The 26321-nt window shown below is 49.9% G+C and overlaps 3 protein-coding genes, 1 long non-coding RNA gene and 9 other non-coding genes across 24 annotated transcripts in view; all 13 read left to right on the top strand.

The window, feature by feature from the left end:
* Positions 1-47: 47 nt before the first annotated feature.
* LOC100627892 (uncharacterized) lies at positions 48-3331 on the top strand. Of its 5 annotated transcripts, none has more exons than XR_014836896.1 (12): positions 48-91; positions 416-525; positions 728-814; positions 1043-1090; positions 1423-1457; positions 1620-1668; positions 1943-2010; positions 2191-2225; positions 2439-2472; positions 2793-2839; positions 3076-3107; positions 3218-3331. It is a non-coding gene; the product is annotated as an uncharacterized LOC100627892 (long non-coding RNA). The 5 variants fall into 5 exon arrangements; XR_001306759.3 differs by having other exon boundaries at positions 416-465; positions 2793-2843; positions 3084-3111; XR_001306755.3 differs by having other exon boundaries at positions 416-465; positions 3076-3111.
* LOC146405067 (small nucleolar RNA SNORD26) lies at positions 541-614 on the top strand. The gene has a single exon (XR_014839230.1). It is a non-coding gene; the product is annotated as a small nucleolar RNA SNORD26 (small nucleolar RNA).
* LOC146405068 (small nucleolar RNA SNORD27) lies at positions 895-970 on the top strand. Its single transcript, XR_014839225.1, has one exon. It is a non-coding gene; the product is annotated as a small nucleolar RNA SNORD27 (small nucleolar RNA).
* Positions 1278-1353, top strand: LOC146405069 (small nucleolar RNA SNORD28). The gene has a single exon (XR_014839232.1). It is a non-coding gene; the product is annotated as a small nucleolar RNA SNORD28 (small nucleolar RNA).
* Positions 1706-1833, top strand: LOC146405070 (small nucleolar RNA SNORD22). The gene has a single exon (XR_014839228.1). It is a non-coding gene; the product is annotated as a small nucleolar RNA SNORD22 (small nucleolar RNA).
* Positions 2056-2121, top strand: LOC146405071 (small nucleolar RNA SNORD29). Its single transcript, XR_014839231.1, has one exon. It is a non-coding gene; the product is annotated as a small nucleolar RNA SNORD29 (small nucleolar RNA).
* Positions 2289-2358, top strand: LOC146405072 (small nucleolar RNA SNORD30). Its single transcript, XR_014839229.1, has one exon. It is a non-coding gene; the product is annotated as a small nucleolar RNA SNORD30 (small nucleolar RNA).
* Positions 2605-2671, top strand: LOC146405073 (small nucleolar RNA SNORD31). Its single transcript, XR_014839221.1, has one exon. It is a non-coding gene; the product is annotated as a small nucleolar RNA SNORD31 (small nucleolar RNA).
* On the top strand, positions 2879-3004 carry LOC146405074 (small nucleolar RNA SNORD22). Its single transcript, XR_014839227.1, has one exon. It is a non-coding gene; the product is annotated as a small nucleolar RNA SNORD22 (small nucleolar RNA).
* A 6403-nt stretch (positions 3332-9734) lies between the features above and the next one.
* On the top strand, positions 9735-9925 carry LOC146405075 (U2 spliceosomal RNA). The gene has a single exon (XR_014839218.1). It is a non-coding gene; the product is annotated as a U2 spliceosomal RNA (small nuclear RNA).
* Positions 9735-17664, top strand: WDR74 (WD repeat domain 74). 5 transcript variants are annotated; one of them, XM_085009536.1, is made up of 13 exons: positions 9735-10196; positions 10297-10484; positions 12208-12357; positions 12439-12545; positions 12640-12761; positions 14522-14597; positions 14724-14870; positions 15038-15139; positions 16050-16150; positions 16235-16290; positions 16851-16996; positions 17080-17136; positions 17444-17664. In XM_085009536.1, exons 3-13 carry the CDS (start codon positions 12294-12296, stop codon positions 17621-17623), a joined length of 1158 nt encoding a protein of 385 aa, XP_084865662.1. In that variant the 5' UTR covers positions 9735-10196; positions 10297-10484; positions 12208-12293; the 3' UTR covers positions 17624-17664.
* Positions 17665-17772: 108 nt separating this feature from the next.
* TEX54 (testis expressed 54) lies at positions 17773-18266 on the top strand. The gene is made up of 2 exons (XM_085010904.1): positions 17773-17889; positions 17998-18266. The coding sequence occupies exons 1-2, from the start codon at positions 17823-17825 to the stop codon at positions 18210-18212; spliced, it is 282 nt and encodes a 93-aa protein (XP_084867030.1). The 5' UTR covers positions 17773-17822; the 3' UTR covers positions 18213-18266.
* A 256-nt stretch (positions 18267-18522) lies between these two features.
* Positions 18523-26321, top strand: part of STX5 (syntaxin 5) — a 30760-nt gene continuing 22961 nt past the window's right edge. The window contains exons 1-5 of one of the 4 annotated variants that reach the window (XM_021079989.2): positions 18523-18665; positions 19436-19594; positions 22084-22154; positions 22320-22375; positions 22498-22568. In XM_021079989.2, coding sequence (XP_020935648.2) covers positions 19532-19594; positions 22084-22154; positions 22320-22375; positions 22498-22568 — 261 coding nt within the window. In that variant the 5' untranslated portion in view covers positions 18523-18665; positions 19436-19531. Of the gene's footprint in view, positions 18666-19350; positions 20449-20703; positions 21223-21939; positions 22155-22319; positions 22376-22497; positions 22569-26321 lie in introns of those variants that run through there. The other 3 variants (XM_021079995.2, NM_001243381.1, XM_085009540.1) reach the window with 3 other exon arrangements.

Raw genomic sequence — 26321 nt, forward strand, 5'->3', positions numbered from 1 at the left:
GGACCTCTGCGCGCTGGTATTTAAGTGTCTCGCGGTGCCTCTTCGGTCTCATTTTTCCCGGGCTTTCGGTCGGCGTTTTCGTTTTCTCGCGGTAAGAAAGTCGTGACGCGAGCGTGCCCGCGCCTTGTCCTTTCTCTGTGGCACCTATTAGGCTGGTGGGGGAGGGGAGAGGAAACATGGCCTAGGTGTTGAGGCCTTAGAGCGGCAAGGGCTTTGTGAAGGACAAAATGGCGATGGCGGGCCGTGCCGACTGGCCTTTCTGTGATGAGAACATTTTCACAGACCTGTACTGAGCTCCGTGAGGATAAGGAACTCTGAGGAGACCGGCCTGGCACAGCTGACGCCGCCTTAGCTTCGGAAAACGCAGCTTTGGCGAGATAATCCGAGGTCTGACCTAAGGTTCTTTTGTCTGCAGGGTTTGGGCGCGCATCGAACTCTGAAGGGTCGGGAAGGCCTGTCGTTGGAGTAAGTGCTCGTGGCCTGGCTTTGCGCCCTTTGTTTCTGTGTTGTTGGACATGTGCAGAGGTACATCGGTGTGTGCTACAGGGATGATTTCAAGAATTGAGCTCTCTCTTACTGATGGATTAGTGGAGAAAGTAAAATTTCTGAGTAGCACCATCCGCAGCCCATGTTTCATGTTTGGGTCTTTTTGTTTCGAGTTGCTAAGACACTGCGGGGGAGAGTTAGGCTGGGGGTATAGTGAAGAATGTTCTTCGGTATTTTTCAGATGTGGTTGAGTTCCAGGGAGTGTACAGGCTGGAGGATGGGACAAGACCTATCTCTGTATCGATCAAGCACGGCGTTGGTGTTCCAGGTGGGCATACGATGCTTTATGCCATTATGGGTATGAGCACAGCGCCTGGTTGGGACTTGCTCGTTCAGGTTGCACTGGCCACTCCATGATGAACGGTAAAATGACAAGCATATGCCTGAACTCAAAAAAGTGATGTCATCTTAACTACTGAGAAGTGGGCGGGGAGTACTCGAGGCTTTTTAATGGTTGTTCTTAAGTACATTAAATGCCTCCCTTTTCTGTCTTCAGCTCATCACCAATCCTAAGGAATTCAAGTGCCTCCCAGGATGAATACAGGTAATTTTTCCAACTGGGGCATTGGGGTGGCCTCTGTTGTTCCCCACAGAGCAAATGGGCAGTGAAGCAGTGTTACCTTTTTGCTCCTTCAGTTTCTTCCTTTTGCAATGATTTTCCTGGGGAGGGAGACAGCAAGCAGCACAGTTGGTTCTGTGAGGGTGTTCTCTTCCTTCACTCATATGTCACTGTCAGATGATTTGAATTGACAATGCTGATCCTCTGTGAGGTCCAACACTTAATAGCATGTTAGAGTTCTGATGGCAGTTTACATGAATGAAAAAGTGTTATCTTGTGATAGTATTTTAAAATAACCATTTGCTGCTGTTCTACAGGTTGTCTTGATGGTGATACATTCATCTGTCTTAAGGTAAGTTACTCCTACCAATACTGTGGTAAATTAATGTATGTGTGAGCGTGGGTAACTACCATCTGGAGGGAGTGTTGTCAAAGCTTCAGTTGATGACTTTCTGGGTTCTTTGTTCCTTGTAGTGGTGATTCCTGAGCTCTTATTTTGTCTTTTGTTTCCTAGATCCCTGCTGATCTGCTCATGGTCAAACTCATGGAAAGAGTTGAGAGTGGTGAGTACTTGTAACCTTGGTTATAACTTGTCTCCAGTGCCAGTGAGGAGAGCAAGCATCCTGTCTTAACCCCTGTCCTAGCCCCAGAGCCAGTAATGGTGAACCCACTGGGGCTAACAGGGAGAGAGGATGAAAACATGTTCCGTAAGGAACTGTCTGAGGTACAGCAACTTCCAGTGGGTAGCATTTGTTTAGCTTCCCTTGGCTTACATATTAGCTGGGATCCTTTTGGTTTTTTAAGGTACTCTACTGATTTCATGATCTTCTCATTCAGGGGCACCTTGTTCCTGCATCCTCAAAGGAGCATCTTGTTCCAGAGTTAAAAGGTTCCAGAGTTAAAAGGTTAGTTGATTAATGTCACCATAATATATGCCACCAAGTAAGCAGTTTCTGTGATGAATCAAACTAGCTCACTATGAACTAACAATGAAAAGATATGAACACCTGAGAAACTGGAGAACAGAGCAGTGGGATACTGTCTGCAAGGAACTTAATATCACTTACAGTTTTGTCCTTTCCTAGGTACCTGTACCATTTAGCGGCTTGTTCACTCAAAGGTGAGTGATTTATATGTTGGCACATACAGTGTACTGAGGGAGAAAATGCCTTTTTAGGCATCTACACATGATGACTTACATGGAATCTCGTTCGGCTGATGATTTGCTGTTGAGACTCGGAAATCTGAATTTTTTTTTCTTTTAAGAACTTAAGTGGGAACAAATTTTAATGTAGGAAGTAAGCATTACTGACTCATTCTTGTTTTGTTTTAGATCCATCTTTTCTGGAGCCTGAGGATGATTGGAGGTAAATCTGTTTATCTATGGCTGCTATGTAAAGTTTGCCAGTTTTTGTGTGGCACTTTGGATAGTTGTGCAGGTATTACTTAATCCAAAGTCTGCCTTTGGCCATTTGTGAACCACCTGAAACAGATTTCTGCTCACATGATGAGTTTGATACCGCCCCAGTCTGATCACTATGACTGAAAGGTATTTTCTGAGCTGTGAGTTTGCCTTAGAGTGGGAAGTTAGTCTTTTTATAAAATGTCTGTTGAGACCTACACAGCCTATTAGGGTGTCCCATTCCTCTGGGAATGGTTGACTTAGTTCCCAATCTCTGTTTTGCAGGTGAAAGGTGTAAGCCATACTCTGCTCAACTCCAGTCTGAAACTAAGGTTAGTAAATTTAAATGCATTGAGGATGGAGTTAAAATTTCCCTATGAAGAAACATTCACACGTCTTACCTCCTGTCCTAGTCCCAGAGCCTGTAAAGGTGAACCCACTGGGGCTGGCTGGGGGAAAAGAGGAAGGCTTGTTCCAGAAGGAACTGTCTGAGGGAATCTTAAGAATTTCTAAATTTGGGGAAGGGATAAATTATTCACTGAAAATTAGTTTTTTTGTTTGTTTCCAGGTTTAAAGAAAGAACACGTACTTAACACACGGGTAAGTAAGTATCCATTCACGTACTTGTGTTAAATATCAGACTAACTATATAAATACAATGTTCTAAGTCCGTTTTAGTAAGAACCCTAAACTGTTCTTTTTCTCTGCAGGAATCCAACTCTTGGAGGACATCAGAAGTGGAATTTTCTTATACAACCTACCTATTCAAATTAGCATATAATCTTTCTAGCCTTTCTAAATAAATAAAGGGATTTTTTTGTAAACCTTGACTGCTTCTGTGTTTGGATGGACTGGACCTAGGTGAGCAGGAGATAATATGATCCCAGGGAGATTGTTACTTGCTTTGCCCTACTTAGCATAACAGTTTGCCGCATATTAGTCTAACCCAGGAAAGCATCCAAAGAGCCTCCTAGACCTTTAAGGAGTTTTCCTTCCTATCGATGCTTGGCCTAGTTGTCCTTGCTGGGTTTGAGTGACCCTTTACGGGGAGGAGGAGAACGCCAAAAAGTCCTTTGGATCAGTCCCAAAGATGACCATTTTGTAAAGGTTCTTTATGTCACAAAGAATTCAGCGAGAGGAGTTCTCTAGAGGATGAAGAAAAGCGAATGCTCCCTCACCGTTGGGGATGTAAATTGGCACAACCACCTTGGAAAACAGTAAGGAGGTACCTGAGAATCCCACTCCTGGGCATTTATCTGGACAAAACTAATTCAAGTAGATAGACGCACCTGGGTGTTCATTGCAGCGCCATTCACAATGGCCAGACATGGGAACCTAAATGTTCATCTACAGATGAGATGGAGATACGGCACATACACGTGAGGGGGATACTGTGTAAAAACTAATGCCATTTGCAGCAGCATAGGTGGAACATAGGATACTAAATGAAGTAAGCCAGAAAGAAAAAGATAAATAACATGTAGCACTTGAAGCTTGTGGAATCTAAAATAATGGGACAGATGACCCTATCTAAAAAGACAGCTGAAAACCAATCACAGCCAAAGCCAGCAGACTTGGGGTTCCCATGGGGGGAAGAGGGAGTAGGATGGGTAGGCATTTGAGTGGGTTTGGGTGCAAACTTAAGTTTGGAATGGGTGGGTGGTGGGGCCCTACTGTACAGCACAGGGAAATGTGTATGTTGGGTCTCTGCCACACAACAGAATTTGAAACACTGTAAGTCAACCGTACTTTTAACAGTAAAAGGAGTTCCCATTCTGCTGCAGGACTAGGAACCACAAGGTTGTGGATTTGATCCCTGGCCTCAACGAGTGAGTCATTACCTTAAGCTGGGATGGGTGTTGCTGGTGTGGCCATGGCTGTGGTGTAGGCCTGCAGCTACAGCTCTGATTCAGTCCCTAGCCTGGAAGCTTCCATATGCTGCAGGTGTTGCCCTAAGAAAAGCAAGAAAGGAGTTCCCCTCATGGCTCAGTGGAAATGAAACTGACTAGTAACCATGAGAACACAAGTTCGATCCCTGGCCTCACTCGGTGGGTTAAGGACCCAGGCTTGCTGTGGCTGTGATGTAGGCTGGTGGCTACAGCTCTGATTCGACCCCTAGCCTAGGAAGCGCTGTATGCCACAGGTGCAGCCCTAAGAAGACAAAAAACAAACAAAAAAAAGAAAAGCAAGAAAATAATTCAGTGAGAGGAGTTCCTGTCACGGCTCAGTGGAAGTGAATCTGATTAGGAACCATGAGGTTTTGGGTTCCATCCCTGGCCTTGCTCAATCCGGCGTTGCTGTGAGCTGTGGTGTAGGCTGCAGATGTGGCTTGGATCCCGCATTGCTGTGGCTGTGATGTAGGCCGGTGGCTACAGCTTCCAATTAGACCCCTAGGCTGGGAACTTCCATATGCCGCAAGAGCAGCCCTAAAAAGACCAAAAAAAAAAAAAAAAAAAAAAAAAAAAAAATTGAGAGACAAAGGTGTTAGGGGCAAGAAGATGGAATGTGGTCCCCATAGAGCAGCCCTGGAGAAACACCACAGAGTAGGCCACCTCAAGGCTAGAGGCCTGTACCGTAGAACTAGTAGACTTGGACAAAGGCACTAGGAGCCAGTGAGGCTTGGCAATTAAGGATAAAAAGATTAGCTCTTTGGGGGGCAAAGTTTTGTATGTCTTTTTAGGGCTGTACCTGTGGCACCCAATGGAGGTTCCCAGGCTAGGATCGAATCTGAGCTATAGCCACGGACCTACTCCACAGCCACAGCGATGTCAGATCTGAGCTGCATCTACCACCTACACCACAGCTCAAGGCAATGCCAGATCCTTAACCCACTGAGCAGGGCCAGGGATCGAACCTGCATCCTCATGGATGCTAGTCAGATTCATTTCTGCTGAGCCACAACAGGAACTCTCATGTGAGGTTTAGAATACATTTTGTGGGAGTTCCCTTCGTGCCTCAGTGGTTAACCAACCCCACTAAGGATCCATGAGGATATGGGTTCAATCCCTGGCCCTGCTCAGTGGGTTAAGGATCTGGCGTTGTCATGAGCTGTGGGGTAAGTTGCAGACACAGCTCAGATCCTGCATTGCTGTTGCTGTGGCATAGGCTGGCAGCTGCAGCTTCAATTTGACCTCTAGCCTGGGAATTTCCATATGCCTCGGGTGCAGCTCTAAAAAGGGGGAAAATACATTTTGGGTCCCCACTATCGTAAAATAAAGGCAATTTCACTGAAAGAAAATTTATTTCTTGCTCATTCAATGGTAGCCATACAGAAAAAAATTGTCAAAAGAAATTTTACAGCCACAAGAATGAAAGTATACGAGTCCTGCTGAGACCCAACGGGTTAAGGATCTGAGTGTCTGGTAGATAATGACTGAAGCCTTTGCTCAAGCACTGTTTTCACCAGGTGGCCCATACCAATTCAAATCAAGACTCAGTTGACTTAAGCCAAGAGATGGAAGATATGGGGATCTCCCAGCGAGGCTCAGGGTTTAACAAACCCAACTAGTATCCACGCCCTGGCCTCCCTCAGTGGGTTAAGGATCCGGCATTGCCATGAGCTGTGGTGTAGGTCACAGACACGGCTTGGATCAAGCGTTGCTGTGGCTCTGGTGTAGAGTGCAGATGAGGCTCAGATCTAGCATTCCTCTGGCTGAGGTGTGGGCCAGCAGCTACTGCTCTGATTTGACCCCTAGCCTGGGACCTTCCATGGTGCATCCTTAAAAAAGCAAAAAAATAAAAGTACACCCGTCGAAAGAATATCCTTCCTTTGGCCTTGCTTTGCTGGTATCAATGCCAGTGACTTTCCATGACCTCTTCCACTTCCCTCCATCTCTGCCACCACAGCCACCCCCACCCAAGCCACCTTCCCCTCTTGCCTGGAGGATCACTAGAACCTTCTTATTTTTCCCCAGTAGATTTTTTTTTTTTTAAAGGCTGCACCCATAGCATATGAAAATTCCCAGGCTAGAATCAGAGTTGCAGCAGCCAGCCCACAGCACAGCTCATGGCAACATCAGATCCTTAACCCACTGAGCAGGGCCAGGGATCAAACCCACATTCTCATGGATAGTAGTTGGGTTCATTATCACTGAGCCACAACGGGAACTCCTGCCCAATAGACCTTAAAGTCATGAAGGCAAGATGCATGTCTAATTTTGCTCATTATTGTCTGCTTCACAAGCATAAACAAATGGATGAATGGCCTCCTAGGGGACAACGAGATCTCCAAGTTCCTGAGGTGCGCTCACCATCAGCCTCCCATACTACACGGCAAGAGGCAGGGTGACAATAGAGGAGAGCGACAGAGCTCTCCCTACTCGCCTTTGTTTCAGAGGAGGAACAGGGCTTCGGCTGACCTGATGGCTGAGCCCCTAGTGGGAAAAGCCACCAAGAGCTCCGTGTTCAGGATATTTGGCTGCAGCCTGCGTGGATAGACAGAAGCCTGGTTGGCTAGGGGACTGTGGCCTGCCCCAGGTTGGGCCTTGCTGAATTTTAAAAAAGGTTGGGATTGAGGTTGCAGGTTTGATCCCTGGCCTTGCGCAGTGGGTCAAGGATCTGGCGTTGCTGTGAGCTGTGGTGTAGGTCACAGACACGGCTCGGATCCCGCGTTGCTGCAGCTCTGGTGAAGGCCTGCGGCTACAGCTCTAATTGGACCCCCAGTCTGGGAATCTCCATATGCCGTGGCTGTGGCCCTAGAAAAGGCAAAAAGACAAAAAAAAAAAAAAAAAAAAAAGGTTGGGATTGGAAGAAACTGAATTTTGCTTTTGCCCCAGTGTTCAGTTTTTTTTTATTGCTGCTATAAGTTACCACAAACTTGATGGCTTAAAACACAATAAATGTGTTACCTTCCAGTTTGGGAGGTCCCAAGTCCAAAATGAAATGCAATAGGTCTCAATGGCTGAAATCAGTGTGTTAATAGGGCTGAATTTCTTTCTGAAGGCTCCAAGGAGAATGTGTTCCCTTGCATTTTCCAGCTCCTAGAAACCACCCCCATTCCTTGGCTGATGAGCCCTTTCCATCATTAAAGCCAGCGAGGGCATCAAATCCTTCGCATCTGCATCACATTATGACTCTGACACTGAGTCTCCTTCCTCCCTCTGTGATCTTTGTGATTATGTACGTGGAGCCCACCACAATGATCGAACCTTCTCAAAACTCGTTATCAGGAGTTCGCCTCATGGCTCAGCGATTAATGAACCCAACTAGCATCCACGAGGATATGCGTTCAATCTCTGGCCTCGCTCAGTGGGTTAAGGATCCCGAGCTGCCGTGAGCTGTGGTGTAGGTCGCAGATGCCGCTGGATTCTGATGTTGCTGTGGCTGTGGGGTAGGCTGGTGGCTACAGCTCCGATTAGACCCCTAGCCTGGGAACCTCCATATGCCTTGGGTGTGGCTCTAAAAAGCAAAAAAAAAAAAAAAAAAAAAATCATTATCATACCTGCAAGTTACCTTTTGCTTGCTATGTAAGGTAACATAATGAGAGGTCTAAGTTTTTGTTTTGGTTTGGTTTTTTTGCTTTTTAGGGCTGCACCTGTGGCAGATGGAGGTTCCCAGGCTAGGGGTCAAATGGGAGCTACATTTGGAGGCCACAGCCACACCAGATCAGAGCCATGTCTTCAACCTATACCACAGCCTATGGCAGCACCTGATCCTTAGGCCAGGAATCAAACCTGCATCCTCATGGATACTGGTCGGATTCGTTTCTGCTGAGCCATGAGGAGAACCCCCAAGAGGTCTAAGAATTAAGGCATGGGTATGTGGGGCCTTTATTCTGCCTACCACACCCCCTCAATCCAGCCCCTTCCTGGAAGCTCTGGGTTTTTCCTGGAGGCTCTGGGTTTACTGGGGCCCTGATTCTGTTTGTTAATACGGACACAGTGCTGAGAAACCATAGTCTTTAAAATCATAGATTATCAGTGAGAAAAGAATATCCTGCTCTTGCCTGAAGGCTCTCGGCCATGCCTGTCCCTTTTTTTTTCCTTCTCTTTTTTTTTTTTTTTCTTTTTAGGGCCACACCTGGGGGCATATGGAAGTTCCCAGGCCAGGGGTCAAATCCGAGCCACATCTGCTACCTACACCGCAGCTCACGGCAACGCCAGATCCTTAACCCACTGAGCAAGGCCAGGGATCGAACCAGCAACCTCCTGGTTCCTAGTCAGATTCGTTTCCGCCGAGCCACTCCATGCTGGTCACTTTGACACAGAGACATGGCCTCTATTTTCAACCCAGGTGTAGAGCTCAGCTAAGGAGTTTTCAGAACGTTCGGGTTCCGCGTTTATATTAATACAGTTTCCAAGGAAACGGGACTTGAAGTCCCTTCTGAGCGAGGGCTTGACATTACTTCCTTTCATAGAGCTGGGCTTGGCTTTGAGCCTCTAAAGAACTGCTTCTTTTAAATTTGACCCGCACTGTTCTCACCTCCTGCCCCACCGCTGGTTCCTGGATTTAGGAATCAGAAGGTGCTGAAACGTTTTTCTCGGGACATCTCTTCCCACGCTGTGGGGGCCAACAGCGGGATGGTGGCAGGTACAAAACGGCAAGATAGGGTGGGCGTGGTTGTGACAAGAAGGGGGAGGCCGGATGGGCAGAAGGGAGCCTGGAGCCCCAGAATGCGAGGGGAATGCAGTCCTAAAGGCCAACGACCTCCGCTGTCAGCTCTGGGCCAAGTGCACAGTGTGTCACAACCACCCCATTTAACAGTGGAGGAAACGAGCCTAAGCAACATGCCTCGTGTCATCATGTCCGGAAATCCAGTTCAGTTCTTTGGACTCCAAAGCCTGGGCTCGCGGCCCCTCCAAATAAACATCCGGGAAAGGGGTGCCATCCTGTTTGCCCTTCCTACGCGCCCTTCAGCATACTAACCGTCTCTACCGCCCTGCCGGCCCCAGGAAGCGCCGAAAAGCTTTCGGTCTGGGAGACCAAGGCCGCGGTCTTGGGAAAACACCAGGCAGCCACTGAAATCACGTGGACCAGTGCTAAGACAGTGAAAGAGCAGGGGGCGGACTTATGCAAAACACACCGAGCGGGAGCAGACGGGAGTAGTAAAGAACAAGATTTAAGACCTAGTTCTGAAAATATATCTATTATTATGAAGTAATAACAATGAGAAATTGATTTAAAGGAAGATTACATGTTGAAGAAAGTCTAATGACTATGTGACAAAAGTCACCACAATCGTAAAAAGTACAGTAAGACTAAGGATGGCCGGGTGCCGAACTCGTCGGTATCGCTTCTCGGCCTTTTGGCTAAGATCAAGTGTAGTATCTGTTCTTATCAGTTTAATATCTGATACGTCCTCTATCCGAGGACAATATATTAAATGGATTTTTGGAAACAGGAGATGGAATAGGAGCTTGCTCCGTCCACTCCACGCATCGACCTGGTATTGCAGTACTTCCAGGAACGGTGCACCCCCCTTTGGGGGAAAATATTCGGTTAAAAAAAAGAAGTAGCTTGTTTTATTTAACTCCAGATTTCTTTCTAAAACAGTGATGACAGCGTGGAACTAGTTGTTACTACTAACGTAGTTTACTTACCGATTCTAATCTGCGCGAGTTCTACCGTGTTTTATTACACTAACGAGATTACCTGTGTTTTTAAATCTGCAAATAGGCGCAACTATGCTGCTGTTTACCGGGAGTATGGAGGATTACGTGCGTTGGCGTTTTATTGTTTGTCTTTTCTGAGGTAGTTGTCATTGGAGCTCTTCTTTATAGCCCATAGCTTTACCGGGGAGTTCATAGTCCCTTCTGCCTAAAAAGCTCCAGGTCCCTTCATGGCTTTGCAGCAACGGAGATCTCCCAAAAGAATGACTGGACATCTCACAAGATAAAGGAGAACTATATAAGACAGAGAAGAATGGAGTTTCGGTTTAGTCTAGACAGGATTTTAATGGGCTCAAGTGCGAAAGAGGGCTGTGTAAAAATCTGAAGTTCTGCGGTTGGAAATCAAAGTCGCTTCTCCGCTGAGTGAGAGGCAAGTGTGAGATGATTATTTACTGATATGCATATATTTGTGTTTTGTCTTTATTTTAGGGCCGCACCCGCCGTATATGGAGGTTCCCAGTCTAGGGGTCTAATTGGAACTGTAGCTGCCGTCCTACACCACAGCCACAGCAAAGCCAGATCCCAGCCGCGTCTGCGACCTGCATACACCACAGTTCACGGCAACGCCAGATCCTTAACCGACTGAACAAGGCCAGGGATCGAACCAGCAGTCTCCTGGTTCGTAGTCGTATTCGTGAGCCACGACGGGAACGACTATGTTTTTTAAATAAGATTTTTTTTTCAATTTTTGGCCGCACCACACATGAAGAATTTCCCAAGGCAGGTACTGAATCCGCGCCACAGCGGTAACAAGCCTTAACCGCCAGGCCACTAGGAAGCTCCCGATATAATTTTAAACAGCACTTTATTTTTTTTGTCTTTCTAGGACCGCACCCACGGCATATGGAGGTTCCCAGGCTAGGGGTCCAATCGGAGCTGTAACCGCCGGCCTACACCGCAGCCAAAGCAATGCCGGATCCCAGCCGTCTCTGCGACCTATACCACAGCTCAGGGCAATGCCAGATCGTTAACCCACAGAGCAAGGCCAGGGATCGAACCCGCAACCTCATGGTTCCTAGTCGGATTCGTTAACCACTGAGCCATGATGGGAACTCCTCTAATAGTTGAGAGTCTCTGATTTCAGAGAAAATGTCTCAGTCATTCAAGAAAGGGGGACGTTATGACATTTTAAAGTTGCAGCTTATCCCTTGGGAGAAAGATTTTTTTTTCTGTTAGATTTGCAGATTTTTACTCTCAGTTGGTACTAATTTTTTACCATCCCCAAACCTCAATGTGAGGAAATAAAAACTAAGCCCTTACCTCCACTTTCCAAAACAGAGTTCTGCTTAAAGATTGTTAGTTTTGGGAATTCCCGTCGTGGCTAACGATCAGGCGTTGCCGTGACCTATGGTATAGGTCGCAGACGAGGCTCGGATCCCGAGTTGCTGTGGCTGTGGTGTAGGCCGGCGGCTACAGCTCCTTTTAGACCCCTATCCTGGGAACCTCCATATTCCGCGTGTGCGGCCCTAGAAAAGACAAAAAAAAAAAAAAAAAAGATTGTCACTTTTGGAGTTCTCCGTCCTGGTTCAGCAGAAACGAATCTGACTAGCACCCCTGAGGACGCAGGTTCGATCCCTGGCCTCGCTCAGTGGATTAAGGATCTGGGTTGCCCTGCGCTGTGGCGTACGTCGCAGGCTTGCCTCAGATCCCACATGGGATCTGGGGAAAAAAAAAAAAAAAAAAGTCGGTTTTATTTTCCCAGAATTCGTCCTTTTTATACTCAAGGTTGATGTGCCTCATATGAGCGACTTGAATCATTCCTGATATATGTTTTCTTTCTTGTTTTGCTTTTTAGGGCTGCACCCGCGGCATATGGAGGTTCCCAGGCTAGGGGTCCAATCGGAGCTACAGGCGCTGGCCTACGCCACAGCCTCAGCAAGGTGGGGTCCGAGCCGCCTCTGCGACAGCTCACGGCAACGCCACATCTTTACCCCACTGAGCAAGGCCAGGGATCAAACCGCCAACCTCAGGGTTCCTAGTCGGATTCGTTAACCGCTGAGCCACGACGGGAACTCCTAGATTTCATTTCTTAAAAGCAAAACCAGCTGGCGCAGTGGGGGAATTTTTACATTTCCTGCTCTCTACGCTCCCAGAAATGGCCTTTATCCGGATCCGACCTGCCGCGTGCTGGTGACGCAAATGCTGCGCCGGAAGTGCGAGCCGGATCCGGATCTCCGTTATGGCGGCTGCCGAGGCGCGGTGGAATCATGTGTGGGTCGGCACCGACACCGGCATCCTGAAAGGTGAGTGATGGGCCTGGGCGTCTGGAACCGCGGGGGTCATGCGTTCGCGACCCCGGCGTAACTGACGTCCCCGGACCGCAGGGGTGAACCTTCAGCGCAAACAAGCGGTAAACTACACGGCGGCGGGACAGCCGCAGCGCGAGGAGGCGGTGAGCGCCCTGTGCTGGGGCGCGGGCGGCGAGACCCAGGTGAGCGACCTCTAACTGTGCTGGAGCAGGGGGGATGCTGAGGCGTGGCAGCCTCGCTCCTCTTGCCATCCTGCCCTGCTCTCTCTGCCTGCAGATCCTAGTCGGCTGTGCCGATAGGACAGTGAAGCTCTTCAGCACCGAGGAGGGCAGGTTCCAGGGCCAGAGGCACTGCCCCGGAGGCGAGGGCACCTTCCGAGGCCTCGCCCAGGTTGACGGGTAAGACCGAGACCCTTGCCGTATGCTCAGGTATAGGCAGATAGTTGAAGCTCCCGCACGACGGTCGATCAATGGGGATCAAGTCTTAGGTGACAGGAGCCTGATCTGTGTGACAGGGACATTTGTCCTGCCTTCGTTCCTTCATTTCTATAATAAGCATTTATTGAATACCTACTGGATTACAGGCATTGGACGAAATTCAAGGGCTGCAGGTAAACTGGACACAGTACCTGCCTTCCTAGAGTCTGCATCCTCAAGGGTTGTTCTTTTGGGTCCATGACTTTTTAGGTGACCCTGAGCAAGTCATTTAATAGTTTAGAGTATGTTCTCATTTGTGTCTTATATCACCTAGAGTGTGTTTTTAGATGGGGGCTACCAACCACCAAATCGGTAAAGCTCCCACAGTAAAGGATAGGAAAGTGATAAGTTACAGGCTTAGCTTTCTTCGGAAGATGGACGGGCTATGAACAGGCTGTGTAGTTTTGGTGATGTTAATTCTGACAAGTGAGATCTAGAAGGCGCTGTGGGGTGAGATCTTTGAACTGGGTCTGGAATGATGGGTAGAACTTTGACAGATGGAGAAGCGGGTAAGGGCACTCTAGAAAGAGGCTACTGCCCGAGCAGAGGTAAGGACTGGTGTCAGGCTACAGGATACATCATGGGAAAGAGAAATAAATAGCGTTTGGGGATTGAAGCCGAGAAGCATTTTAATATGAGATGGGCAAGGTAGGTTGGGATTAAAGGTAAAAAAAAAGGGTTTTAAGTGCCAGGCTGAGAGATTTGCACTTCTGTATGTGGTGGGGAGTTATGGTTTTTGAGTAGGAAGTGTGGTGGTCAGAGCTGTGAGCCCTGCAGGATTATGGAGGATGGGTTGGAGAGACAGCAGTTTGGAGATTGTTACCATAGCCCAGAGCCTGATCCAAGGTGGGGAGGGTGGGCAGATATGAGAAAGGGCATAGATTTGGTTTGTGCAGATGCTGGAGAGAGACTTGTTTGGGCTTCATGGGAAATATACTTGGGGGAGAGATTGAAATTTAGCATCCAGTTAACCAAGGACAGGGAACTTGAGAACAGCTGGTATTTGACTTTGGCCAGACATTAAACCCAAAGCAGTCCCATTACTGTCCTTTCAGAGCCACTGATCCTGACCCCTGGTGATCGGCTGAAGATTCAGAAAGACCAGCAGGGCCAGGTGCCCCACATGTAGCTATGGAATAGCAAAAGCTCTCTGCTTTGGAGTATCACAGGCTTGATTTTTAGCCCTGGTTCTGACATCAATAGCTGAGTGGCAAATCTTTTAATTTTCAGAGCTTCAGGCTCTTCACCCTATTGAAATTAAATAACAGCCATAAAACCCTGCTGTAGACCTGAGTTACCGAGAGGCTTCTTTAGTAACAGGGTTGGTAGGAGGAAGTCTAGTTCGTATGAATTTGGGTCTGGGTTGACTAGGGCCAGAGAACACGTTGAAACTTTTTTTTTTTGTCTTTTTAAGGCCACACCTGCGGCATATGGAGGTTCCCAGGCTAGGGGTCCAGTTGGAGTTGCAGCTGCCAGCCTACAACACAGCAACACCAGATCAGAGTCACATCTGCAACCTACACCATAGCTCATGGCAATGCCAGATCCTTAACCCAGTGAGCAAGGCCAGGGATTGAACCCACATCCTCACGGATACCAGTGGGGTTCATTACCACTGAGCCACAACAGAAACTCCCTGGCACTTTTTTTTAACCTAAGCCTATCCTCCCTCTTCCTTGCAGCACCCTCATCACGTGTGTGGAATCTGGGATACTTCGAGTGTGGCATGACAATGACAAGGAAGCATCCTCTGACCCAGTGAGGCTCCCCTGCTCAGATCCTGATGGTTGGGGAAGGTGGGGCCCAGGGTAGGAGCCACATGAAGGCTTTGGGGGAGGAGGATTAAGGACTCAGGAACTGACTTTCATCTCGCATTCTTTTCAGCTCCTAGAACTGAGAGTGGGCCCTGGGGTGTGTAGGATGCGCCAGGACCCATCTCGCCCCCATGTGGTTGCCACGGGTGGGAAGGAGAATGCTTTGAAGGTGTGGGACCTGCAGGGGTCTGAGGAGCCTGTGTTCAAGGCCAAGAACGTGAGTGACGGTGGGTGGGAAGGGGCCGGGTCTAAGATCCAGGGAGGCTTCGGCCAAAGACTGTGAGTCAGAGACCAGATTGGCTTTAGGGGATAACGATGGAGGGTGGGAGGAAGGGGCACTCTGAGCCCCCCACAACCCTGACCCTCATCTACCTGCCCCACCAGGTGCGGAATGATTGGCTTGACCTGAGAGTTCCCATCTGGGACCAGGACATACAGTTCCTCCCTGAGTCACAGAAGCTGGTCACCTGTACAGGGTACCATCAGGTGACACCCCACCCCACCCCCTATGGCTTTCTGGGTTAAGCAGCCTCCTAGAGGAACAGCTTTGCTGTGTAATACATATGCTTGGTCCCCGCCATTGGGAGAGCTGCCCTCTCACCATCCCTCTTCCATCCCGGAGCTCCCAGAAGAGGGACCACTTCCCCCGCCTGTTCCAGCCCAATAGCTGAGCCAGTGACCTCTCAGTGCATTCTAGGAAGGAGTTTCCTGAGCTGTGATTCGTCCTTTTCTTCCCATCTGTAAGAGAGAAGAAGGGAGTAGCCCCTTCGTTGTAGAATCACATGGTGCGGGTGTCATGAGAAGACACGGGGCTGGGTGCCAAGAGAACTGGGTTCTGGGCCTGACGCAGCCTCTGACTTGCTTTGGCACCCAAGCCTGAGCCTCTGGTCTCTGGCCTCAGTGCCTCACCTTCACATAAAAGGCCCAACTGGGGAGCTATCACTTGGTCTCATTTGAAGTCCTAAGACCCAGGCAGGGTCACTGTATTTGTCACTTGCTTTGCTCTTGCATGTGGAAGTCTGATCATGTTGCTACGCCTCCACTCAAAACACATCTGAAGGCTTCCTCTCTCCTTTCTTGTTCAGGCTTAACTTCTCTCCTTGAAATTCAGCTCCTCTGACAATTAGACCGACTTGCTTTTCCATCCCGAGAGGGGAAGATGGGGGGGATGGAATGTTCACACCTGCCACTCCCCGACCCTGGTGGACCCCTCCCCTCAGCCCGGTACATCCACGCTCCTCAGCAGCTCTCCTCTGCCCCCCAACGCCCAGAGAAGAAGGGTGCGTTTCAACTTCAGGAGAGCGGTGTGTGAAGGAGGCTGGGACGATGTGGAGGAGCCACCGGGAGCGGGTATGGGCAGTGAGGGTACTGCTGTGATGCCTCAGTCTTCCTCCAGGTCCGTGTCTACGATCCAGCCTCCCCCCAGCGCAGGCCAGTCCTCGAGGCCACCTATGGAGAGTATCCACTGACAGCCATGACCCTCACTCCCGAGGGCAAGTGAGTGTTTAGAGGGCAAAGTGGGGCTTGGGATGGACTCCAGGGAGCTCCTGCTGACCCCATTGCCTCTCGTCTCCTCCTCAGTTCAGTGATTGTGGGGAACACTCATGGGCAGCTGGCAGAAATTGACCTTCGGCAGGGTGAGTGGATGGACTAGCCAGCCTGAGAGAGGGGAGGAAGGGTGGGATTCCCTCTCAGGTGGTGCAGCGGAGGCACTGAGCCCTCTTTCAGGTGCCAGGTTGCCTGGGTTCAAATCCTGGTTCTGCCAAAAGCTGTATGACCTTAGACAAGTTATTTTGTCAATTCCTTGTGTGCCTTAGTTCCCTCATCTGTAAAATGGAGATGAGGTGACTGTCGTCTCAGATTAAAGATTGAAACAGGCGTTTCCGTCATGGAAATGAATCTGACCAGGAACCATGAGGTTGCGGGTTCGATCCCTGGCCTCGCTCAGTGGGTTAAGGATCTGGCGTTGCTGTGAGCTGTGGTGTAGGTCGCAGACGCGGCTCGGATCTGGTGTCGCTGTGGCTCTGGTGTAAGCTGGCAGCTACAGCTACAGCTCCAATTAGACCCCTAGCCTGGGAACCTCCATATGCCATGGGTGCAGCCCTAAAAAAAAAAAAAAACATAAAGTCATTTGAACAGTAACCAATAAATGGTTGTTGGCTGGCCACCTAGTGCTGATGGCTCTCCCCTCCTCCAGGGCGTTTACTGGGCTGTCTGAAGGGGCTGGCGGGCAGCGTCCGAGGGTTGCAGTGTCACCCTTCAAAGCCCCTCTTAGCCTCCTGTGGCTTGGACAGAGTCCTGAGGGTACACAGGATCCGGAATCCACGGGGCCTGGAGCATAAGGTAAGCACCTGCTGCCTCCTGTGCCCCGCTTCATGTTTCTGTTTCAGTGGACTTGCCTCCTTAAGGCCCTTCATCTTTTGCAGGTTTATCTCAAATCTCAACTGAACTGCCTCCTCCTATCAGGCAGGGATAACTGGGAGGTAAGCAGTCGGGTCTGGGAATGTGGGCATCAAGGGCACAGGTGTGAGGATTTTCCCTGTGAAGAGAAAGGGCAAGCAGCTGGAACTCAGACTTGGGACCGTCCATCCACCTGCCACGTTAACTTAATTTTTCGGGGGCGGGGGGGTGTTAGTATAGTCCTGACAGGATTACTGCCGAGGGTGACATAGGAGCATAGATGAGAATGTTTCCCGGAGCAGGAAATAAGCAGGGTGGTACCTGGAGGAATTTACTCCCTTTGGCTGTGAGTCTGCTACCGTGCCCTGAGTTTTTCTTCCCACTCACCAGGATGAACCCCAGGAGCCTCAACAGCCCAATGAGGTGCCCTCAGAAGATACAGAGACAGATGAACTTTGGGCTTCTTTGGAGGCAGCTGCCAAGCGGAAGCTCCCGGATTTGGAACAGACCCAAGGGGTTCTCCAAACCAGAAAGAGAAAAAAGAAGCGGCCTGGGTCCACCAATTCCTGAAAAGCTTGTGCTCACTTTGTAAATAAACTGCTTAATATGAACGATGATCCTGATCCTTTTGTGATGGGAGAAAAGAAAGAGCGGTGGCTGCACCCTGAGCTGGGGTGGTGGTGGGGTGTCTGACGTCACAAAAGCAGGGCCGCGAGCAGCAGGCTGGCGGCTGGTGTGGGTGGCACCAAGTGCAAGGCCGAGCGGGGCCATGGGCTGCTGCCAAGACAAGGACTTTCAGACGGATGTGCAGGCCAAAGAGAGCATGTCAGAGGAAGGTGGGACCAGAGACACACAAAGGGGGTTCAGGGAGTGGGCTTGGGGACTTCCCGATAGAAGGCTGGACTAGGGAGGGTAGAGCTCAGCGGGCCTCTTTATCCTCGCAGGCACTGAAGGGGTTGATGGGGACTCAGAGTACCACCAGCATCGTAAGTCGAACGATAGCCTTCTGATCACCGTGCTGTGGCGGCGGCTATCCTTGTTCAGCCGTCGGGGCTCCACGCGGACAAACAAGAGGCAATCAGTCCTGGGTCAAAAGCCGGGTTGTAAGATCCCGGAATGCAACCGGGAGGGGATCCCGGAGGAGCCAGAAAAGGGTTGACCCAGCCCTGCTCTCAGTTCGCCCCAGCCTCCAGAGAATAAACTTTCTAACGTGTACCTGCCTGAGCGCTTGCCCCTCAGCTGCTCGCTTTAGGCGCACAGGGCGCGGGCACCACCAGCGCGGAGGGCTCTTTAAGGCTCCTCCCCCGAAGCTGGCCCAGCCCCCCAACTCCGCCTCTAGTTTCCCTGGGGGGGGTGGGGCCTCGGAGGCGGCCTAGCCAATGGGACAGCGGAGTTGCTCCGGCTTTTGGGTTGGGGGGCGTGTCTCTCGGGTCGCCGGGCTCGAAAAGGCATGCCACCGCCTTCTCGTCACCGGGGGTGGGGTTACGTGTGGGTGACGTGGCGGCTTCTAGTCTTCGGTCGGGTTTCGGCGGCTTCGGCGCCGGGGGAGGAGGCGGTGACGAGCCGGGAGATTGTGGCAGTGGTGGCGGCGGCGGCAGGCGGCAGAGAGGAGGTAGGGTCACTCTAAGTGGGGTCTGGCCGCTGTGTCCGCCCTGGGCAGCTCTTTCCGGGGATGGCGCCGGGCCGGGGGAAGGGAACCAGGGGCAAGCGGGCAAGTCCTGCCGGCCCGGCTCGGAGTGAGCGAATACCTTGCCCTCCAATCAGGAAAGCCCCTGTTGAGACAGACGTCGGAGTTAGCCAATCAGTGGTTGCAGTCGTCCAGAAGGTGGGACTTGGACGGGGGTGGGACTTCCTGCTTCAAATAAACACCTATAGCTTTCCCCCCTCCGCCCACCCAAGTGTGTCCCTCTCAGGAGGTCGCTCACCGTCACCGTTTTTCCCTGACGAGTTGAGGAACCCGTGGATGCGAAAAAGCCCAGTTAGGGCCTGGGACAGTTGCATGGGCCGGGCTGGAGCCTCGGGGCCACAGGACCTGCCTTTGGCCCTGCCTCTACTTCAGGGCCCGGGTCCGCGGTCTGGCCTCCAGAACCAAGTTGGAAGAAGAGTCTAAGGAGCGGGAAGGCTTGGGCCGGAGAGGCAGCGGGGTCCTGCCCGTTGCGAGACGTCCCCAGGATCTACGGGTGGCTTTGGGCGCGCAAGTCCGTGCCAAGTGCAGAGGGAGTCCGAGGATTTGCTGGTTGGGGGGCTTTGTGGGGAAGGAGGCTGACTGGGGAATGACACTCTCCCCTCCACAACAGTCCGAGGTTATGCGTCTCAATGATCCCGCGGAAACGCTACGGGTCTAAGAACACGGATCAGGGTGTCTACCTGGGTCTCTCAAAGACGCAGGTCCTGTCCCCTGCAACTGCTGGCAGTAGCAGCAGCGACATCGCCCCTCTGCCCCCCCCAGTGGCCCTGGCCCCTCCCCCTCCCGACACCATGTCCTGCCGGGATCGGACCCAGGAATTCCTGTCTGCCTGCAAGTCCCTGCAGAGTCGTCAGGTAAGGACCTGGAGTGGGAAAGGCTGAAGTGAGCCTTACTCAAGCCTGGGAGAGGCGGTGCTCCAGCACTGCTGATTGAAATAATTACTGGGGGAGTCTGACGAAGAACTGACCCAGCTTGGCGGGGGTAGTAGGACCTCCCAAACAACTGAGAAGAGGTTGGCTAGCTAATCTAGAGGCAAGGATCTAGACCTTATCAGGGATCCCCTGAGTGTAGAGTTGCTATTCTGGAAGGAATATCTCAGGGAGAGAGATGGCAGCAGTATATTTGGTTTGGATGAGGAACAGATTCCAGAAAGACCCGTTAGCTCAGGGACAGGTACTTTGAATTCTCGTTCCAGTATGATTCTACCAAGTTTTCCTATGACAACAGGGAAGTTAACTTAGTTAGAACTCAGTTTTTGTTTTTGTTTTTTGTCTTTTTTTGCCATTTCTTGGGCCGCTCCCGCGGGTTCCCAGGCTAGGGGTCCAATCGGAGCTGTAGCCTCCAGCCTACGCCAGAGCCACAGCAATGCGGGATCCGAGCCACTTCTGCGACCTACACCACAGCTCACGGGCAACACCGGATCGTTAACCCACTGAGCAAGGGCAGGGACCGAACCCGCAACCTCATGGTTCCTAGTCGGATTCATTAACCACTGCGCCACAACGGGAACTCCAGAACTCAGTTTTTACATATATGTAAAATGAAGGAACTTGTCCTTTTCTTTCTTTCTTTTTTTTTTTTTGGTCTTTTTGCCTTTTCTAGGGTTGCTCCCTGAGGCATATGGAGGTTCCCAGGCTAGGGGTCAAATCGAAGCTGTAGCCACCAGCTTACACCGCAGCCACAGCAAATGGGGATCCGAGCCTCGTCTGTGACCTACATCACAGCTCACAGCAACGCTGGATCCTTAACCCACTGAGCGAGGCCAGGGATCAAACCGGCAACCTCTTGGTTCCTAGTCGGATTCGTTAACCACTGAGCCACGACGGGAACTCCACTTTTCTAAATTTTTATCAAAATCACTTTGGAGGAATTATCCTTGTGGCTCATCGGAAACGAATCCGCCTAGTATCCATGAGGATGCAGGTTCGGCCCCTGTGAGTTAAGGATCCCATGTTGCAGTGAGCTGTGATGTAGGTCAAAGACACAGCTTGGATCCCGCCTTGCTGTGGCCGTGGTGTAGGCAGGCAACTGTGGTTCCTATTTGACCCTTAGCCTGGGAACTTCTATATGCCACAGGTGTGGACATAAAAAGAAAAAAAAAAAATCACTTCGGAGCCCTTTTTAAAAAGTGAGATTTCTTTATCCTGGTCCAGACTTTCTGAATCCAAGTGGAACCTTAGTAACTGTAAATTTAAATGTTTTTACTGCTCAGCTCTTGTTAACTGCCCTGCTATATGATCTCCAAGAGTTTTCCATTTATCCTCTTCAGTTCCCAGAGTGGAGGAATAGAATGGTAACATTAGTTACCATTTATTTAGTGCTTATAATGGACCTGGTATTGGCTAAAATTCTTTGCATCCCTTATGTTTTGTTTTGGTTTGGTTTTTTAGGGCCTCACCCACGGCATATGGAAGTTCCAGGCCTAGGAATCAAATCAGAGTTGCAACCGCCACTGCTTCTGCGCCCTACAACACAGCTTGCAGCGATGCTGGATCCTTAACCCACTGAGTGAGGCCAGGGATCAAACCTATATCCTCATGGATCCTAGTCGGGTTTGTTAACTGCTGAGCCATAAAGAGAACTCCCCCATATATATATATATATATTTTTTTTTTTTTGGTCTTTTTTAGGGCTGCTCCTGTGGCATATGGAGGTTCCCAGGCTAGGGGTCTAATAGGAGCTGTAGCTGCCAGCCTACACCAGAACCACAGCTACTCCGGATCTGAGCCGAGTCTGCGACCTACACCACAGCTCATGGCAATGCCAGATCCTTAACCTACTGAGCGAGGCCAGGAATTGAACCTGTGACGTCATGGTTCCTAACCACTGAGCCATGACGGGAACTCCCCCCCTTATATTTTTTAATTTTAGCAACAACAATAGGAGGTGTCTTCGTTTTATAGAAGAGGAAATAGAGATTCAGAATGGTTTATGTAACTTGTCCCAAGCTCCCATCTAGTGATTGGTGATGTCAAGATTTGAACCTGTGTCTACCTGTGTGGACTGTCTGGTGGAGGATGCCACTGGTGCTGGAGGATGAGTTTAGCAGACACCTGAGGAATAGTGAGAGCTGGAAATGGGGAGGGAAAGCTAAAGTTCTGCCTCTTGGAGTTCCATGGCTCAGCAGAAATGAATGTGACTAGCATCTGTGAGAAGGCGGGTTCGATCCCTGGGCTCCCTCAGTGGGTTAAGGATCCAGCTTTGCTGTGGCTGTGGCTGTGGCCGGCAGCAGCAGCTCCAGTTTGACCCGTAGCCTGGAAACTTCCATGTGTTGCGTGGGCGGCCCTAAAAAGAAAGCCAAAAAAAAAAAAAAAAAGGTCTACCTCTTGACATTGCCTTTCAGAATGGAATCCAGACAAACAAGCCAGCTCTGCGGGCTGTCCGGCAGCGCAGTGAATTCACCCTCATGGCCAAGTGAGTTGAGAGTAGTTTTGTGGTGGGATGACTAGCATCTAAAGAGAAGTAGCCTTGCCTGTGGCCTGGGCTCCAGGGGGGCTGGGGTTGGTGGTGCTGGTGCTAATGTGGGAAAGGCCCTCTCCTTCGCTTCCCCGCAGCGTTCTCACTAACTCCCGTTTGCAGGCGCATTGGCAAAGACCTCAGCAACACCTTTGCCAAGCTGGAGAAGCTGACAATCCGTGAGTGTTCTTGGGGCGTTGGAGAGCTGGGGCAGTGAAGGAACCAGAGAGGGCTGAGGAGCCGGACTGCTTGAGCCTTGTCTTCAACCTCACCTGTCATGGCCTCTTGTTTATCTCTGTAGTGGCCAAGCGCAAGTCCCTCTTTGATGATAAAGCAGTGGAAATCGAGGAGCTAACTTATATCATCAAACAGGTGAGCACCTAGCGATCGGGAAAGCCCAGCACCCCAATCAGATCACTCCCATCATTTTTCCCTGCTGTGGGAGCAAGTTTCTAGAGCCCGCCCCCAACATCCTGCTCATCCATTGTGTCAGTAGGCACTTAGTGGTCATCTACTGTGTACAAAGCACTGTGCTGGGTATTTGCTGCATAAAAGTTACGAGGCAGGATTCCTGCTCTCCAGAGCTTATTGTCAGAGTTCCCCTTGTGGTGCAGTGGAAACGAATCTGACTAGGAACCATGAGGTTGCAGGTTCGATCCCTGGCCTCACTCAGTGGGTTAAGGATCCAGCGTTGCCGTGAGCTGTGGTGTAGGTCGCAGATGCTGTTTGGATCTGGCGTTGCTGTGGCTCTGGCGTAGGCCAGCGGCTACAGCTCCGATTTGACCCGTAGCCTGGGAACCTCCATGTGCTACGAGTGCAGCCCTAAAAAAAAAAAAGAGCTTATTGTCTAGAAAAGGTATCCGCCCCCATAAACACACGCAGTGAATAGGAGGCGAGTGGTACAGAAAAGATATCCTTTTCTTTTTCCTTTTTCTTTTTCTTTTTACAGCTGACCTGCGGCATATGGAAGTTCCCAGGCTTAGAGGTCGAATCGGAGCTGCAGCTGCCAGCCTACGCCACAGCCACAGCCACATGGGATCTGCAATACATCTCTGACCTACACCATGGCTTTCAGACCCACACTGCTGCTTGTGGCAACTCCAGATCCTTAACCCAATGAGTGAGGCCAGGGATCAAACCCACATCCTCATGGACACTATGACAGGTTCTTAACCCGCTGAACCACAACAGGAACTCCCAGAAAAGGTCTTACAAAAAGATAAATGAGATAGTCCAGGGACGCTGGGAAAGATTTTATAGAGAAGGTGAAATCTGAGCTGGTTTCAAGGCTCGTATAGAGGCAGTGGAAGAATATTCCAGAAAGAGGAAACAGTGTGTGCAGTGGCATGTCTCGTAAGAGGGAAAATTCCGGGCTCTGCTCGGAAGTCACCTGCCCAGGGAGGCCTGCTGTCACTGTACTGTTCAACACCCCCGCACCCCAAACTCTGATCTCCCTTCCCTTGCTCTGTTTTCTTTCTCTTTCTTTTTTTTCGCTTTTTTTCTTTTTTAAAAAATTAATTAATTTTATTACATTTATAGATGTACAACAATCATCACAACCAAATTTTACAGCATTTCCATCCCAAACCCTCATCTGTTTTCTTTTTTTATAGCATTTTTATGTACATTCTAATGGTTTCTGTGATTACCTTTCTTATGTTTATGGTTTGTCTCTGTTTCCTCCCACTTACCTCATCTCCCTCAAAAAGAAAAAAAAAGTGTGAATGCCATAACGGCAGAGATTTTTCTTCCTGTTTGTTTATAGATGTATCCCAAGTGCCTGTAACAGGGTCTGGCATATAGTGGATACTCAATATTTGTTGATCAGTTGAGTGACTGGCCGCAGATAAGGCTGGAAGAGTAGATTGGTAGCTGGTTGTGAAGATCACTGTGGGTGGACACTAGTCATATTTGTTTCCGCTGAGCCACAACAGCAACTCCCTAATAGTTTGATTCTTTTCTTTCTCAGAACAATGTAATAAGAATAAAATGAGAAATTGAATCATCTTCTTTTTTTTTTTTTGGTCTTTGTGCCTTTTCTAGGGCCACTCCCACGGCATATGGAGGTTCCCAGGCTAGGGGTCTAATTGGAGCTGTAGCCACCGGCCTACGCCAGAGCCACAGCCACTCGGGATCCGAGCCACGTCTGTGACCCACACCACAGCTCTCGGCAACGCCGGATCCTTAACCCACTGAGCAAGGCCAGGGATTGAACCCGCAACCTCATGGTTCCTAGTAGGATTCGTTAACCACTGCGCCATGATGGGAACTCTGAAATTGAATCATCTTAGGGTAAAAAAAAAACAACCCTGGAGCGTGGATGAACTGAGAAGCTAGGGAGGAGACTCGTGTGATTGCCAGTAGGAAGGTGATTATGGCAGAGGCCAAAGGGCAGACACATTCAAGAGATGCTGTGCTGAGACCAAAAGAGAGGGTTCCATTAAGTCTTGGGGCGTTATTGCATAGGCATTTAAGAACCACTGACTGCGGGAGTTCCCGTAGTGGCTCAGCGGTAATGAACCCCGCTAGGATCCATGAGGATTCAGGTTTGATCCCTGGCCTCCCTCAAGTTGGTTAAGGATCAGGCATTGCCACAGACATAACTCGAGTCTGGCGTTGCTGTGGCTGTGGTGTAGGCTGGCAACTGCAGCTCTGATTTGACCCCTAGCCTGGGAACTTCCATATGCTGTGGGGTCGGCCCTCAAAAGCAAAACAAAAGAAAACGAACAAAAGAACCACTGACTGGATTCAGACAGACTTCAAAACCTGGGCTCACCACTCATGGGTAAGCTACCTGACTACCCTGAGCTTCATTCCCCTTATAAATAAAAAGGCCACAATAATAGTACCTACCTCAGGGAAGTTGTGAGGATGCTTTGGTTTATTTTTTCTTTCTTTCTTTCTTTTTTTTTGCTCTTTAGGGCCACACTCACAGCATATGGAAGTTCCCAGACTAAGGGTCGAATCACAGCTGCTGGCCTGCGCCACAACACTGGATCTGAGCTGTGTCTGTGACCTACCACAGTGCAGCAACATTACCCACTGATCGAAGCCAGGGCTCAAACCCGCATCCTCATGGATACTAATTGGATTTGTAACCTGCTGAGCCACAACGGGAACTCCCTGGTTTATTTTTTCAATCACTCACATTATTGAGTGACTTTTGGCTGCCTGGTTGTGGGGTCTCAGTAGCAAAGAAGACAACTGTGGTCCCTGCCCTTGGGAAATTCCTTTCTGAATGGGTCATCGGAACGCTGTACAAGAAAACAGAAAAGACACTTTCAGGTAGTGGCAAATCCTAATAAAGAAAGCAGGTGAGCGAGTTATTCGGGGTAGGGGAGGCCTACTATTTTGTTTTTTTTGGCTTTTTAAGGCCACACTCTTGGCATATGGAAGTTTCCAGGCTAGGGGTTAAATCAAAGCCACAGCTGCCAGCCCACACCACAGCCACAGCCACAGCCACTATGGATCCGAGCTGTATCTGCAACCTACACCACAGCTCACGTCAGTGCCAGATCCCCCACCCACTCAGCAAGGCCAGGGATCGAACCCACCACCTCATGGATACTAGTGGGATTTGTTTACACTGCGCCGCAACAGGAACTCCTGGGCCTACTTTATATGGTGATATAGGATGGCCTGGCTGTGGAAGGGACACGGAAGCCTGAATGGTAAGGGGGAAAAGCTAGTTATCCAAAGATCGGGGGAGGAGGAGAACCTTCGAGAAAGTGGGAATAGTAAGGGGAAAGGCCCTGAGGCCTGGGCAGCCTTGCTGCAGGAGATTCACATGGAAAAGGTCGTTGTGGCTACAACACAGCAGGTGAGAAGGAGAAGGGACGGCGAGGCCAGAGGCGTGGGCAGGGCTAGACCATTGGCCCGTGTAAGCCAGGTAGGGAATTTGGGTTGTATTCTAAATTTAGTGGGAGGCTCTTGGAAGATTTCAAGCAGAGGGATGAAATGCGCTCTTTTTGGTGTAGACAGTCACTGCAGTTGTTGTGTAGAAAACAGATTGTAAGGGGCAGACTCTAAGAGGAAGCTCACTTAGGAGGCTCTGGCAGATTTTTGAGAGACAAGTGGACTGTTTGGACTAGGATGGCTTTGGTATAGACTGGTGGACACATTCAG

The sequence above is a fragment of the Sus scrofa genome, chromosome 2 (genome assembly GCF_054392235.1).
Source record: "Sus scrofa isolate SSC_HxYL_T2T_F1_AM1 chromosome 2, Sscrofa_HxYL_maternal_Yorkshire_Landrace_v2.0, whole genome shotgun sequence".
Taxonomy (NCBI): domain Eukaryota; kingdom Metazoa; phylum Chordata; class Mammalia; order Artiodactyla; family Suidae; genus Sus; species Sus scrofa.

Coding starts and splice junctions, on each gene's coding strand:
- WDR74 (XM_085009536.1), top strand. CDS start 12,294: ATGGCGGCTGCCGAGGCGCGGTGGAATCATGTGTGGGTCGGCACCGAC. Junction 14,871..15,037: donor CTGTGTTCAAGGCCAAGAAC/GTGAGTGACGGT, acceptor CTGCCCCACCAG/GTGCGGAATGATTGGCTTGA. Junction 16,291..16,850: donor AGAAATTGACCTTCGGCAGG/GTGAGTGGATGG, acceptor CCCCTCCTCCAG/GGCGTTTACTGGGCTGTCTG.
- TEX54 (XM_085010904.1), top strand. CDS start 17,823: ATGGGCTGCTGCCAAGACAAGGACTTTCAGACGGATGTGCAGGCCAAA. Junction 17,890..17,997: donor AGAGAGCATGTCAGAGGAAG/GTGGGACCAGAG, acceptor TTATCCTCGCAG/GCACTGAAGGGGTTGATGGG.